The sequence below is a fragment of the Rutilus rutilus genome (genome assembly GCF_951802725.1).
Source record: "Rutilus rutilus genome assembly, chromosome: 9".
Classification (NCBI taxonomy): Eukaryota; Metazoa; Chordata; class Actinopteri; order Cypriniformes; family Leuciscidae; genus Rutilus; species Rutilus rutilus.
The window spans coordinates 35809138-35824915 of record NC_140223.1 but is presented as its reverse complement, the minus strand read 5'-3'; the positions used below and the strand labels follow the sequence as shown (position 1 = coordinate 35824915).

Sequence of the window (15778 nt, the reverse complement as noted above, 5' to 3'; positions counted from 1 at the left end):
TAATGGAACACCTGTGGACAAGTTCAAGACTGCTTTCCCACATTTCACCAGGAATTTTTACCGCAAGTTCCTCTTCCCAGGCAGATTTAATTTTCTCCATTGAAGGACTTTTCACCTGTTCTAAAGCCTTGTACAGAGAGGAGATGTTATTACCATCTCTATGACGTCTTTCCAAGAATGCATCCAGATACATGGGTGTGGCAGTGACGTAGTTAGGAATGTAAGACTTTACAAAGTCTCTAATTTGAAGGTACCTAAAGAAATTATTTGAAAGAATATTATATTTGCTGTTGAAAGGAAGCAAATTTTCCATTCATATATAGTGAAGATATTTGAAACTTGATTTTGGTCTCTCCATTCAAAGGTCATTCCACCAAGATCATAACACTACATCATAAAAAGTAATCTACATTTAATTAAGCAGTTTAATCCAAGTCTTCTGAAACATTGTTCAGTGCACATACTGTACATAGAGCGCATCATCAAATGGTAAACAGTAGCTCAATTGTGATGTGATATAATGTAAATAAAAAGAATATGAATCACCTAAAAAAAATGTTAAATTAAAGGGTTAGTTTAAAAATGAAAATTCTGTCATTAATGAAATCCGAGAGCGTTCTGTCCCTCCATAGACTGCAACATTATTGCCTTGCAAGCTATTATAAAGACATCGTTAAAATAGTCCATGTGACTGCAGTGGTTCAACCTTAATTTTACGAAGTGACGAGAATACTTTTTGTGCGCAAAAAAAACTAAAATATTGACTTTATTCAACATTTTCTTCTCTTCCGTGTCAGTCTCTGGCGCTGTTCACGTGGTAAACTTAGTGAAGCGCTTCTGGGCTGTACGTCAGAACGCCGGCTCATTATTGGCCAGCTCCAGCGTCAGTATCACACAAATGTAGTGGTGCTCGGTGAACAGCGTCAGACACTGACACGGAAGAGAAGAAATTGTTGAATAAAGTCGTCATTTTTGTGTTCTCATTGCTTTATTGTAATGATGTCTTTATCTTTCTGGGCCTTGAAATTGGTTATGTTGCAGAAAGCTCTCAGATTTCATCAAAAATATCTTTATTTGTGTTCTGAAGATGAACGAAGGTCTTACGGGTTTGGAACGACATGAGGGTGAGTAATTAATGACAGAATTGACATTTTTTGGGTGAACTAACCCTTTAAATCTGTTCATCATGTGAAGTTAATTACAATTTTATTTTTTTAAGTCTTAAGTGTATATCTGCTAATTTTGTCAATGCCTCAAAGCTGGTAGAGCATAGGAATTAGAAGTGTGGCTTTTAGTTTGTCTAAGTAAAACTATACAGTAGCAAGAAACATTGGAGATGATAGGAGATAGATGTTAATATTGGTTACGTCAGTAAAAACAATATGAGATTTTGACTTTTTATTTCTATTGAATGGAGTACTTTTCAATCTAACTCAATAGTTTGAATTACTATCTTTGTCTTTTGGACTTTTTGTTAATGTTTTCTCTTTCTTCTGCTTTTAAGGACAAGTCAAAGCTTTCAAACAGCAGTGGAAGCATTGAGGAGAACGAGAAGAGTGGTATGTATTCTGTTAATACAATGCATTTTACTTCTGACTGTGAGTGAAAGTGTCCAATAACAGGGAGGTTCAAGACCCTTATATGCTCTAGGCGAAGTTCTCTTTTGATATTCGCAAAAAAGAGTTAGAGAGAGTAGCAGTATACTGTTAGCAAACATCCCAGCGCTGTCCCAAGATGCTGGGATTTAGATGAATGTAAATGTTCTGAATTCTTTCCTCTTAATGATAGTAAACGGGCAACAAAAATGACAGCAGTGAGAAAAAAGCAGTTAAGAAAGCACTTTATGCAATAGATTGAAGCAAGATGCTTTATAGCATTAAACGTGAAGAAAATTGTCCGTGTCTGTCTACTATAAAGCAGCTCTCCAGTGTTCATGTTTTTACTTGTGGACTTCTGAGCTCAACGGACTGAACAGAAGAAATGAAATGGAGAATATTCCCATGTTAAAGAAGGCGGAGCCTCAGATCTACACCTACATATTACGTAATCGTAAGAATAGAATTTGACTGGTCGTGTGATCTCGACATGTCTGGTCCGATGATCCCTCTCCATGTAAAGTAACTTCAGTCTTCGTAAAATGAATATCCATAAAATCCATGTGCTTTCTTTGAACTGAAGTACTTTTATTGGTTTGAGCTCTTTAACAACATGTAACATCAACATTTTTCCTTCAGAAATGCTGTTGAATTAGAAGATATTGGATGTTCACTGGTTTAGTCATTTAAAAATGTTAAAATCCTGTCCTCCAGTTACCAAGGGACGTTCCTCGATGTCTTCCCGGAAATCTCGCCAAAACTTATCTTTGTTACGCTGGAAAAATGCTCTGGGAGGTCTGTAAGAGTGTGTGTGTTGGGTGTTTAAGTGTGTCTGGGGTTTTAAAGTCAACAATCAGAATAATTTCACATGGGTGTCTTTGGCTGCATCCCAAATCTCATACTTCCCTACTAAATAGTAGGTGAAAAACAGTACGAATTCACAGTATTCATTAAACAGTAGGCGGGAAGTTCCCTGAAAGTTCTACTAGTTCTGCCGAAAGTCTGAAGTGTGCATCCAATGGACACTTTACTATCCCATGAGGCTACGGGAGAAGATTATTGAATGGCAATAAAGCTGCGCAACTGACTCTAGTAGGTCACATGACAATGACAACATGGCAGACGTAGTATGCCAAGGTTAAAGGAACCGTATGTAAGATTGTGGCCAAAACTGGTACTGCAGTCACTTTCAAATTACTGTAGAGCAGTGTATCCCCTCCCCCTCCCCCCTGACTCGAGGTTGCCAGATAGGCTGCAGGATCCAGCACGAACGTTTGTAGCTGCAGCTGTGGTAACTAGAGCAGAGCTGGCAACCCAGATGCCGAAACACTACTGACTTCGTGATTGGTAGATAGGTGAAGGGTGGAGCATCAGGCCAAAACACAACATCATGACAACAACAACATTAGTTGAGGGCTGCAACTTCACTTTTTAAATGACAATATCCTGGCCGGACTACTGTTGTCAGTGATATAAGTATTTGAAATGAACATGATTTCTTAATGTCTAGTGACATATCAGGGCCATTTTATGATTAATTGAAATACATTTCTTACATACAGTTCCTTTAAATCCATAGTACACGCATTCATGCTCTATGCAGAAGAACATGCCCTTCTTAATGGTCGTGAAGTACCTACTCGTGGAGTGTGATTTCGGACGCAGCCTTGGTGTTTTCATGCTCAGTTTATCTCTTTTAGTTTGTGGTTCTTGTTTCTTGGTTTTCTTTGTGCAACTGGGGGGTTTGAACTTCCAGCTTTAAAAGTCACATTAGAAGTTTTATAAATCCAAATGTGTCTTTTGTTCTTTTCAGAAATCTCAAACAAGACCATTCATTCCAAAGCTGTCAATAATACTGTCAACGCTACAACAATTCTTGCAACCAAATCTGCCAGCAACACCAAAGATGCAGATGCATCGGTTACACGTTCCCGCCAAAGCTACATGGGACCCACTGCTAGCTCCCGCGCTAAGATCGCGCAGGGCAACTCTGTGGAGGGTCTGAACGCGTGTGTGTCGGAGGAGACGCCGCTGAACACCCTGTCCTCGTCACTGGACCCAACTGTAGAGCAAAGCAAAGAGAACATCATTCCTCCGTCCTCTTCGGCTCTTCCCTCGGGACCGTCTCTTCCGACTCCTGCCTTGGGTAACCACAGTGCCCGGGCAGCGCTTCGATTGGACCTCGTTGGCCCCAGCCGGGCCAGTTTGTCTCCGGTGTCGCTCAAGACTCGTCTGGGGAAAGTTGAACGTCCCGGGTCTCCGTGTCGACAGGCTTTGGTGACGCCCACTGAGATGCGGTCACTGGGGAAAGAGTGTCGGAAGCAGATCAGCAATATTGAGCAGAGTTTGGCTCCGAAGACTTCAGGCAGGTTCTCAACAGGGTCTGAAATGTTTTCCGGGAAGCCCAGAGTGTCGGAAGCTGGTCACACGGTGGTTGAAGACCTGACGTTTACAGGGTCATGTGAGGACATGCAGACCTCGGGTCAGATCGCAGTAACTCCAGACAGAGAGGATTCGACAGGAAACGACTGCCTTGGGGAGAACACAGGTCATTTGTAACTCCGTCTCTGAGTTTGGGTTGCTTATAACGTGCTTTTGAGAGCGCAACATCCGTAATAATCTATTATCATAGAGAAGCTTTAAGGTCTATATATCATAGATATTCATATATATTCATATATACTCAAGTTGTTGACCATGAATGTAGTTGTTTCAATATTGTGGTAAAGTCTTCATTCTGAAAGAGATGCTCCATAGATGCTGAAGTATTCCTTAATACATACAAATAAATACTTCCATCTAGATGTGCACAGATCCAAATTCGTGTTTACGTTGCTCTAAAATCAGATTAATATGGGTTTATGCCTGCTGTCTGATTATTGGCTTAATCAGGTTTTTGACATTAGGTTAATCTTTTTACACAATATGCTTATCAGAATAAGCCTGAATTCTAAATAACATAGGGTTGTTTTGTTTTGTGTGTAACCGCAGTTATTGATGGGATTGGTTTGTGTTTGTCTTCAGGTCTTTCTGCTGAGTCGCTGAGTGTCCAGATGTGTAAGAAGATGGTGAATGAACTCTGGCACACCATCCATAAAGCAACTGGCTTTTATAGCGAGGTGATTTCTCTTGTTCTCATTTTAACTGAAAGCAACTTGCACCGGCATATCTTAAAATATGTCCGTGCCGTTGTTTTGTCAAGATGCACACATCAGTAATGTTTTTTTTTTTTCTAAGGCACTTAGGAAGCACTTGTAAAAGATACTTAAATGTCCTAATTGAACTAAGGCCTAATCCTGGCTTAATCTAAACCCTGTCTGTGAAACCAGGCGTCGTGTTTTTTTTTTTTTCAGCATGATGATAATATGAAATAAAATAAAAAATCGCAAATGTAGTTTTTAATTCGTTTTTACGGTTTGATTTAATGCAGCCTTGGTGAGCAGAAGATCTTAAAGTCCCTGTAAAGTCAAAATTAAGTATGTGTTCTGAGTTTGTCACACCACAGAAACATGTGTTATTAGCCACCCAGCCAAATTTGAAAGATAAAAAAGCCGGCAAGTACATAAAATAAGCTATCAAAATCTTGCAAAAATGAGCAGTAGTCTCTGCTCTCAAACGCTGGGGGCGTGTCCGCTGGCTGCGCTGAAACCACGCCCACTCACGGGAAAGCTACCGTCGCCACACTCAACTGTCACCGCTACAGCCGGAATGGATGCTCCTAGGTTTTACAAAGTCATGTTTGAGCCAGGACTAACGTTACCTACTATAATTATAACATAAGCACACAAGGCATGTGAATGTGCTGACAGTGCTGTTAGGGGAGGGGCCAGCGTCAGGGGCTCCGATGCGTCAAGTAGGGGCGTGTCCAGGAGCTCAGGGGCTCCAGTGCGTCATCGATCCCCCGTTTTAGCCCCGCCCCAAAAATCCGGAACACAGCAATGGTGAAAAACTGTTTATCGGTCTAACTCGACAATTCAGTACTTCACAGTTCACAGTCTTTGTAATATGTTTTAGTAATACATTTCTAACATTTCTAATGTGTTTAGAATTTTTTTTTAGAATTGCCTTTACCAGGACTTTAAATCTTCAAAGAAGATCAAAAATATTAAATGAAAACAATCTTACCAACTGTATGTTTTTAAATTGTTGGATCAATTTATAAATGCATATTAATTAGTGTAATTCTATTGTTGTACAGAGTTGCCTCAACATTCATGTCCCAGTTTTCTGTAAAAGTGTCTTTGGAGTAGTTGTACATTTCCATCTGGGCAGTGTTAGTAAAAGAACAAAAATCCTAAAGAGTCAAAATGGAATCAAAGATAAAGTATCTTGTGCCCTCAGAGCCAAAGCAGTGAGTCAGAATAAAAATAAAAACAATATTCATCAGTTGAGCCCAGTTAGATAAGAATATTAAAAGGGTAAGATTGGATTTTATCAGGCTATTGTTATTTTATATTTAGAGACACATGTATGTCAGAAGGCCATGTGACAGAAAAGATACGGTAAGAGGGTTCAGGGTTTTCCTCTTGAAGTCACTAGCCATTATTTTTAATGGATGTGGAGACGTAGGCGTGTATCCAAGCATTAATGGCAAGGAAAGACCTTTATACTGGGAGCGGCACATGTTTCTCCTTCCTCTGCTTCAGGAATCCAGTATTCCCGTTATACTTTTGTCTTTTATGAGACGAACTCTGTCTGTCTCGTATTCTGTTCAAACATACCACGCCATCTTTAAAGACTGATCGACTGTTACGTATGCCAAGTGATTTGTGAATGTAAAGGGTTAATGGAAACGTGGCTATTGCGTCGCGGTCTGGATGGAATCAAGCCAGGGTCCGCACCCGAACCGCTGTTTGAGGACTCCCCTTTTCTATAGCACTCTTCAGAGTGAAAGAAGCTTCAATCCATCTAATGGTAAAACTGTGTGTGTTCCCTCTCTGTAGCTGTGCTCCATCCCGGAGTTGTCGGAGCAGCAGGAACAGATGAAGAGTATTTTGCAGGAGGTGTTTGTGGGCGTACAGTGCGAGCTACTCTCCCTGTGCCCGCAGGAGACCCGCGCCCGTCCCGTGCCGGAAGACTCCCCCGGCCGCCAGCTGCGGGACGACAGGACCGTGGCCCTCCTGGAGAAATACTCCGAGATGCTCTTACTGCGAATGACTGAAAAAGGAGCTCAGCCCGCGCTGGAGTAACGGCTCGTTTTATTGGCCGAAATGAACTTCTAATAAGCACCTTTAAACTTTTAATGTCTTGCGTTGGTTTTAAGCATGTACATGCATATTTGAAGCTTTTTGTAAAACTGGCAGTGTGAGTTGTCTTTTACACAGTTTCCCCCCCCACTACATTTCAATACCGGAGTGAATTTGCTCACATACATTTTTTTAAATTCTTTTTATCCTTTAAAGATTTATCAAGGCGAACTCTTCAGGACCTTTTCCTTCAATCGTTTGTGTTTTCCATATTTCATGTAGAATTGTGAAACAGTGTTACTTTTGGAACACAAACAGTTGAATTATGTACTGAGTTTTGTGTTGCAGTTCAGTGTAGTTTCACACCATTTCACGCAGACTAGCGACGAGTTGTCCCGTTGTTTTGAATATGTAGATATGTTTCCTGAAGCACCAGGCTGACTCTCACGATGTGCTTGGTTTTGCCACTGGTGTGCAGATTATGCTTTGTCATGTTGTGCAATCCTTTTTCTTTTCTTTTTTTCACTGAAAATGTATAGTTAACTTTTTAGGAAAGCTTTGTAAATATGTTTTAATCAACCATTTACACTATTTTAATATTAAACAATTTATTATTAAATATGATTGTTTTTTGTGGTTCCTTTATATAAGACTGTTTTTTACAAATTATAAATCAATAGCATTCTATTGAAAAGGAAGAGGAATCATTTAGCGAAACCCAGGATTTTGCATTTTGGAAAAGTGTTAAAACCCCATGATTTTTATTTGTTTGATTTTATGTTTTTAAAGCTTGGATAAGAGAGAAACATTCTGTACCAGGTGTTTTCTATCTTTTAAATGCCACAGACCCCCAAATAGGATCTACCTCGGGCCAGGGCATCTATATATTTTCATGTGTAAAGACCCAATTCATACTGCGAAAAAATAATAGTATAAATATGTCTAAAAAAAAGTTTCTATTAAATAACTTTTTTCCCTGCTTACTGTAGGTGTTTTTTTTTATTTGTCTTTCATATTTAGTTTAGTCTTTATATATATATTAAATAGTTTTAGTAAATCAGTACATCAAATAAAACTTTATTTGTAAGCAACATTTCTAATTTTCAGTTGTTTTTCATCTAATATTTATATTTGGTTTCATTTTTGTAATTAATGAAAACATTTTTAATAAACATTTTGTTTAACAGTAACTTTCCTTTTAAGACTGTAGTATTTAAATATGCATTATGTAAATTACCTTTGGTTCTGGAAAACACTGGTGTAGTTCACTCATTTATGAATTTACACATAATTGTGTGTGTGAAAAATGAATACAACATTTGTTACTGATTTTTTTTTCTAAACTTTTCCACAGACTTTTCCACAGCACTCTCTTGCGGTTCCGGACAATAATGTAATATTCTGATTTTGCATTTCACTGTTTTGATTCATGTTGAGGAATACCGAATGCGTTTTTGTGCAGTGAGATGAGTAAATGCATGTTCATTGTTCACATTTAGTCTAGAACTACAATAAGCATCATGTTTACACAACACCTCTACACTTACTCATGATTTAGGAGAACTGTCAGTCCAAAAATGGGAAAACAAAGTAACTTGTGTTACTGATAAAAAGTAACTCAGATGTTTTGTTGTAAATTTAAAAGTAATGCATTACTTTACTAGTTACTTGAAAAAAGTAATCTGATTACGCAACTCACATTACTTGTAATGGTTAGGCTACCCTTAACAAGTTATAGTCACTATAGCTTAAAACTAGAATTGTTCAGCATGTGTAGTTTAACTTGTTAATAAGGAAATACATAAAATGTAATTGTTCAAAAATGTGTAACTGTTCAATAATTCAATCTTGTATTAAAAAAAATATTATTAGGCCTATCTGGTCATAAAAATGCATAATGTTTATATATATAGGGTGATACTTTTTGTCATTGAGATGACTTGGAAAAAGTCTTTATATTTTATTATTTCACATTACCATATAATCGTATTGTGAATTATATGCATTGACGTCATTTCACAATGACATCAAAACGTAATTTCGCCACTTTTTTTTTTTAGCAACAAATCGACCTGTTTTTAGCAACTTCCCCTGCAAATTGTTTGGCAACACTGCAAACTGCTATCAAAGTAATATGTAGCCTTTGGCAGAAACAATGGTACATTTTGTTAATGGACAATGTAATAAGTGTTACTATATTTTCCACTTACACTAAGAGACTAACCTGACATTTTATATTTAAAACCCATGGTATTTGTAATACATAAACTGTCATTGAAGTGCGACTGTGTCAGCCTCGTAGTGGCAAACTGTCAGTCAAGCACATTAAATCACAATGTGTGTGTGTGAGAGCTGAGGTTTATGTGCTGAAATGTTAAATAAAGAAGCCCGGAGTGTTTTAGGGAAGTGTTTGTACAGCTGAAGTACTTTTCCGCACTGGGTGACAAATATACTCGCAAATATAACTATTTCTACAGCACACACAAGCTAGTCACGACAGGGGGCGCCTTGCAGCTCAGAAACCCGCACTGCCATGAGCAGCAGTCAAATTTCAAGACGGTTTTTTTTACTCATTAGTACAGTGAATCAATGTATAACAATTTAAATATTTGATTTATATGGGAGTTATCAGACATATTAATAAAAATGTACACCAGAAATAAATTGTTTAAAATAACCGCAACTTGTAATCACGACGACTGTGATTGGTCCATCACGACAAATCGCTTAGAAAAGTAACTCACTTCACATGATACAGGACACTAGGCCACGCCCATTCGATCCCATGCTCTTTCTATTGGTCGCTCTGCTCGCTCTGCTTCTGCGCTGAGACGCGCGCACAGATTAGTCATGATTACTCATCAGAAGTCCCAGAAGCGGGCGTGTCCTCCATGTGTTTACAGCACACACACAGTCACAGACACACTGAAGTGACGCGAGCGCGCACAGCTGCACCGCTTTCTGCCGCTTTCCTGTCAATTCGCTTCAAAACAATGGAAAACATAGATGACGGCGCGTAAACCTATGTACTATGTCTAAGAATGTAGATTGTTGTTGTTGTTGTTGTACTATTATTATTTATGATCATGGCTGCATTGCAGCGCGCGAGAAACTCTGAACTTAAACAGAGCGAAACATGGAAGCGTCACATTATTAGACAGCTGAAACATCGCAACAGGACACAGACGAGCGTCTTCCAGGACATTATAGAGTCATGTAAGCCTTATTCATGTTATTAATATCATTTAACTTATTAAAGCAATGCAGTGCTATGAGTATGAGAAGCAAGAAACTTGTTTTGGATGCAGAAGTTTGCATGTATCATGTCTTTATGGTTGATTAAATTGATTTAATTTTAAATATGATTATGAACTTACAACAATTTAATACAATTAATTATGTATTATACACAAAATACGAAATAGTGAAAATACAACATGTTTTACATTATAATTTAGTATGTTGTGATTTGTTCATATATATATATATATATATAGTTCTACAATGTATATTTTATTAAATGTTGGATGTATGCTATATTTATTTATTTATTTTTTAGAATCTAACCTATAACATAGTTATAATGCAGTTTATACACATGACATTTCTCCATGCTCCATTCATTTTTTATGAATGCTTATTTGGATCTAAGAACAGAATATTAAAATGTGACTAACTGAAGGTCTAATTTGCATATCTTGAGTGATAACACTGATACAAAGGAAATTCAGAGTTGTGCAAGTTCTCGCTCATTCTGTGAATCTTGACACTTGGGTGCAAATGAAAAATCTCATTAACAAACACACTTGGAGTGCATGTAAGCATCAGCTGGCCTCTTTTCAAACAAATGTTCAGATGATGCTCTGGATGTGTGTTCAGAAGTAGTTTGTCTTTTTGTTCTTCTTGTAGATCACAGTTTGCTGGAGAAGTCCAAGCAAAGAGCCTTCATAACCAAAGGCATTCTGGGATCAGGGTCAAGGTAACCTTTACTCTGAGTCATAATATGCTACGCTGGAAAAAGTGACTGAACCTAGAAAATGAAATTCGTCGGCGTAACCTTTGATGCAGTCATATTAAAAAACATTTTTGACACGAATAAAACTAGTTCATTTAGATGTTACCACATGACGCACATGTTTAGACTACAGGAAAAAACCTTGATCGTCACATCCATGTGTGAAATCATGGATTTCCTGTCATTTCCCCCCCCATTATGTCTTTTTGAGATGCAGAATTCCAGAATCTGCTTTATGTAACACTTTACCGACATGACAACATAGCATTAGCATGAATTCTTTGAATTACATTGGAGTACCATATAAATAACATTGATTTCTAAATGCTGTTTTTCGGCCCCTGCAGGCCCTCAGCGGTCCCCTCATCTGAAGATTCCCTGACGTCTCTAAAGACGACCACCGGTGAGGTATGAGATGATGGGACAGTACAGTATGTGTGGGAAAAACACAATCAGCCTCTCTCATAAGAAAGCAGTTTGATGTTTGGATTACCAATGAAACTTTATAGACCAAACTGAATGTTATGGCACAAGTTGTGACCTGTTTCACTAAACAGGTTCACAAGTTTGCCTGCTGTTATCTCTTCCTGTTAGCAGACGGTCAAACCATCCAACCTACTACACGCAAGCCAAAGTTCCTCCTGAACTGATGGCTTTACACCTGTAAAAGCAAAAGCGTGTAGTCAAAGCATATTCATAGTCAAAGCATAGTAGTCTAACGTAAATGTGAACATTACTTTTCCATTACAGTGAGTCTGAGAATCGAGCAGAACCAGTTCTTTCACCTAATCTGGCATTGAGGCTGTCCTAACATTTTTGCGAAAGCATGTGATAAAACCTGCTTCATATCTTTGCTTTATCGACACACAAGTCCTGTATCTAGCTGTTGTAGCTATAGAAGACTCCTTTAAACGTGTGTTAATGTAGTAATGAGTGGGCAGCTACACTGTCTGAGTTTCCCTTCATGACTTTTTCCCCTCTGAAATATGTTTTTTGGCTTTCCAACTGTTTTTGTTCTCGCAGCTTGCATACCAAGTGGTGGAACTGCAGCAGCGACTCCAGATGAAGGAAGTGACACTGGATGAACAACACACCAAGTAAACCTCCTTATTCTTTTATTCCTCAAAAACACACAAAATGTCCATCATTCTCATCTCACCACTCTTTACATTTGTCACTTTCCACAAATAGGGCACAATTATGACTTTAAAGGGTTAGAGGCACATCTGAAAATGATTAGATCTGATTGATTTAAGATGAAATTAACATACAATAAAGCACATCAAATGCATGACCCACATTTATGACTGTGCCAGTATTGACATAATTATATAAAGCTGATTGTAGTATTAAAAAAACCAACACAATTGTCACATTTTCAAATCATTTATCCCTGTTACCTATGTTTTTGTAATATAACAAACAAATATATTAAACAAATATTTTTATTTGATTTATATGAACTTAATGTGCTATTATGTTATGAAATAACTACAAATCTACATTTAGACTACGAGTCTCAACCCTGCTTGCCACTACTGGTCTATAGGTTTATTTAAAATTGCATTATATATACACACAGTATCGGTCAGACGTTTGGAAACATTAATATTTTTAATGTTTTTGAAAGAAGTCTTGATCAAAATACAGAAAAAAACCCCAGAAATATTATTACAATTACAATTTTTATGTTTGTCTATTTTAATATACTAATGAAATATAATTTTTATCTGAGATGCAAAGCTGTATTTTCAGCATCATTACTCCAGTCTTTAGTGTCACATGATCCTTCAGAAATCATTCTAATATGCTGATTTATTATCAATGCTGGAAACAGTTGTGCTGCGTAATATTTTATTTTAATTTGTGATGCTTTTTTTCCAGGATTCATTGATGAATAAAAGAAACAGAACAGCATTTATTCAAAATAGAAATTTCCAAACTTTTGACAAAAAATAAATAAAAAAAATAATTATATATATGTATAAAAAAATGTGTATAATGAATAGACACTTAATTTGCTATTTAGTTTGACCTCCCATTGTGTCTTTATTGACACCTGGTTGAAAAAAAGAACAAATATATATATATATATATATATTATTTATAATTTTTTTTGTACGAGAGATTTAAACCATATTTTATATCCTATACATAGAAAGTGTCATTTATTCATCCTCAAGCAGTTGACTCTTCAGTGATTATCAGTGAATAATTTCTTACATTTTGGTCACAAAGCTAACATATGGCTTCAGGTGGAAGTTACCTCTTTCACTGTACAGAAAAAGACACTGAACATTCTGCAATATACAGTATATCTAATCAAATTCCTGAAGTATTGGAAAGTGGAACCACTTTATCATACATCTTGCATATCTATAGTCATTTCTTTTTGTGTGTTTTTTTTTTAAATAAGGCTGTTTGAGGTCGAAAAGCATCTCAGTCTTCTGGCCTCAGAGCACAGGGTGCTTCAGGAAAGCGCGGCTGAGGTGCAGACTGGAAACCGACTCCTGAAACAAAACTATGACTCTCTGCTGGAGCAGCACCAGAACACGGAGAGGACGTACCGACAAGAGAAACTCCACAGCTCCGAGATCCTGGAGAACATGATCCAACTAAAACAGCAGGCTGCTGTCCGCATGAACCATCGCAATGAGAAGAGAGTGAGGTCAGAGGGGGGATGGGGCGCATGTTAAAGTGGTACACACAATAATTATACATAGTAATAATCTCTTAAAGGTGAAAAATATGATTACTGCGCCAAAGAGAAAAGCAAAAAGTGCACTCTCAAAAAAATCTCACATCTTCTTATTTAAAGGGGTCATATAATGGTACATGCACTTTTACAAGTTGATTGTACTGAAATGTGTGTTGGCAGTGCCTGTACACAACCATCATAAAATGATAAAAATCCATCCAGTGTTTTTTTTTTTAAATCTTCTTATATGTTTTCCAATCTCTCAAATCAAGCCGTTCGACCGTGTGACGTCACACGGTCTGACGCCCCTCCCACGACTGTTGATTGACAGCAGCGTTTCAACACAGACCCGCCCTCGCTCGTGAGCGAGCTGTCTGTCATCATAGTCCGCGCATCATTGTTGATACGCTGGAGCACTGTCTATGAGCAGAATGGCTTCTAAGCGATTGTGGTGTTCTGTTCTTGGGTGTAATAATGAACACAGCAGTCATTTTGATGTTCCTAAATCCGAACCGCTGAAGACGCAGTGGCTGAGTTTTGTTTTCGAAGGGAATATTCCCCACGATCAACGTCAATGCTTTCATGTTTGCGCGAATCATTTCACCAGACTGCTTTACAAACGAGGGTCAGTAACGTTATAAAGCTGGTTTTGCTAAGAAGCTGCTCCTGAAAAAAGGATCGGTACCAACTATTCGTGTTCCTGCTGCACCTCCAGAAGAAGAAGTGAGTGTAACGTTTTATTAACCTTTATATTAATATTTATATTCATCTTTGCAAATCGCTTGCTGCACGCTTCACGATGAATGCGGCTGTTTACACTCAGGTACATTACGGCATGTTTTCTATGTATGACGTTCTCAATATAATTCATAATCCCACGTTTAGAATGAACAACGCGTTATGGTTATTGTGTTATTATTAAAAACGGTGTACGCACAGAACAGAGGGGCGGGGTGAGCAAAGCTCATTATCATTTAAAGACACATGCACTTAAACGGCGTGCTGAAAACAGAGCTGTTTTTGACCAGGTAAAATTAGTGTTTTCTTACAATACTAATGAGAATTTTTAATTAAAGTATATTACAAACTTTTAATTTAGACCCTAAAGAATCATATTAGCTTGATGAAAATGGCATTACATGACCCCTTTAAGCCATTGTGCATTAATTCTGCAGAATGGATGTAAAGGGATTGTTCATTCCTGAAACGAAAATTCTTTCATCATCAAACCTGTATGACTTACTTTCCTCTGTGGAACAGATATTTTTGAAAAATGTCTTACTACTTTTTTTTGTCTATTCAATGAAAGCCAATGTGGTCTAGTTCTATGTTGAACCCCATTGACATTTATTGAATGGGCAAAAATGATTTAAAATATCTGCTTTTGTGTTGACAAGAAAGTCACTCCTCCAGGTTTGGAATGCTCTGATTGGTTTGTTGTGATTGGTCTACTCTGCTCTGATTGGTCAGATAGCTCGGTCTGTTGTGATTGGTCTACTCTGCTCTGACTGGTCAGATGGCCCAGTCTGTTGTGATTGGTCTACTCTGCTCTGATTGGTCAGATGGCTCAGTCTGTTGTGATTGGTCTACTCTGCTCTGATTGGTCAGATGGCTCAGTCTGTTGTGATTGGTCTACTCTGCTCTGATTGGTCAGATGACCCAGTCTGTTGTGATTTGTCTACTCTTCTCTGATTGGTCAGAAAGCCAAGTCATTACCATATCTGAATTTTAGTTCCGGATCTTCCTCAGGGATTGGACACACAGTGATAACAGTAACGATTGCGCCAATTTTACCATATCAATTCCAGCCAGAGTCCTCAGCGCCTTCTAACAACTCAATAACTCCATTTATTGTGCACTTTGATCTTTTACAACTTTTACAACTTTTACACTCACACTACATGAAATGTTAAATCCAAAATAGCATAAGATTGAGACTTCAGCTCCCAGTTTTAAGCCTAGTCCCAGTTTGAGCTGTCTTAACTGAAAGCAACTTGCACTGAAATATCTTAAAATATGTCTATGCCATTGTTTATTCTCAAAATGCAAACCAATAATGTTTTTTTTTTCTAAGGCACATTTATAAAAGCTACATAAAGGTCCTACTTTAACAGCCTCGTCTGCGAAACCAGGCCTTTGTTACAATGTGGGAGCTAAAAGTACTACATTCTGAAAAGTGTCCAAATAAGTTCTGAGGTCATTGTACTGTACGCAACATCTGTCAGCAAGGAATAAGCGACACCAAGGCCATGTCATACAACAGTAGAAACATTATTTGTTGAAA

At 37.8% G+C, this 15778-nt stretch overlaps 2 protein-coding genes across 7 annotated transcripts in view; both read left to right on the top strand.

Annotated features, from left to right (window-relative positions):
* The window catches only part of wdr62 (WD repeat domain 62), a 36685-nt gene extending 29285 nt beyond the window's left edge, over positions 1-7400 (top strand). Inside the window, exons 28-32 of one of the 2 annotated variants that reach the window (XM_084420014.1) lie at positions 1505-1559; positions 2310-2390; positions 3409-4143; positions 4620-4714; positions 6539-7400. In XM_084420014.1, the coding sequence (XP_084276140.1) occupies positions 1505-1559; positions 2310-2390; positions 3409-4143; positions 4620-4714; positions 6539-6784 (1212 nt within the window). In that variant the 3' untranslated portion in view covers positions 6785-7400. The remainder of the gene's footprint in view (positions 1-1504; positions 1560-2309; positions 2391-3408; positions 4144-4619; positions 4715-6538) is intronic. The other variant, XM_084420015.1, reaches the window with a different exon arrangement.
* Positions 7401-9637: 2237 nt separating this feature from the next.
* Positions 9638-15778, top strand: part of atg16l2 (ATG16 autophagy related 16-like 2) — a 43368-nt gene continuing 37227 nt past the window's right edge. For 3 of the 5 annotated variants that reach the window (XR_014628732.1, XM_084419114.1, XM_084419115.1), the window contains exons 1-5: positions 9704-9997; positions 10691-10760; positions 11144-11204; positions 11820-11893; positions 13213-13464. Coding sequence is in view for 4 of the 5 variants with exons in the window: in XM_084419114.1 (XP_084275240.1) it covers positions 9862-9997; positions 10691-10760; positions 11144-11204; positions 11820-11893; positions 13213-13464 (593 nt within the window). In the remaining variant the exon portion in view is untranslated. Of the gene's footprint in view, positions 9998-10690; positions 10761-11143; positions 11205-11819; positions 11894-13212; positions 13465-15778 lie in introns of all 5 variants that reach the window. The other 2 variants (XM_084419113.1, XM_084419116.1) reach the window with 2 other exon arrangements.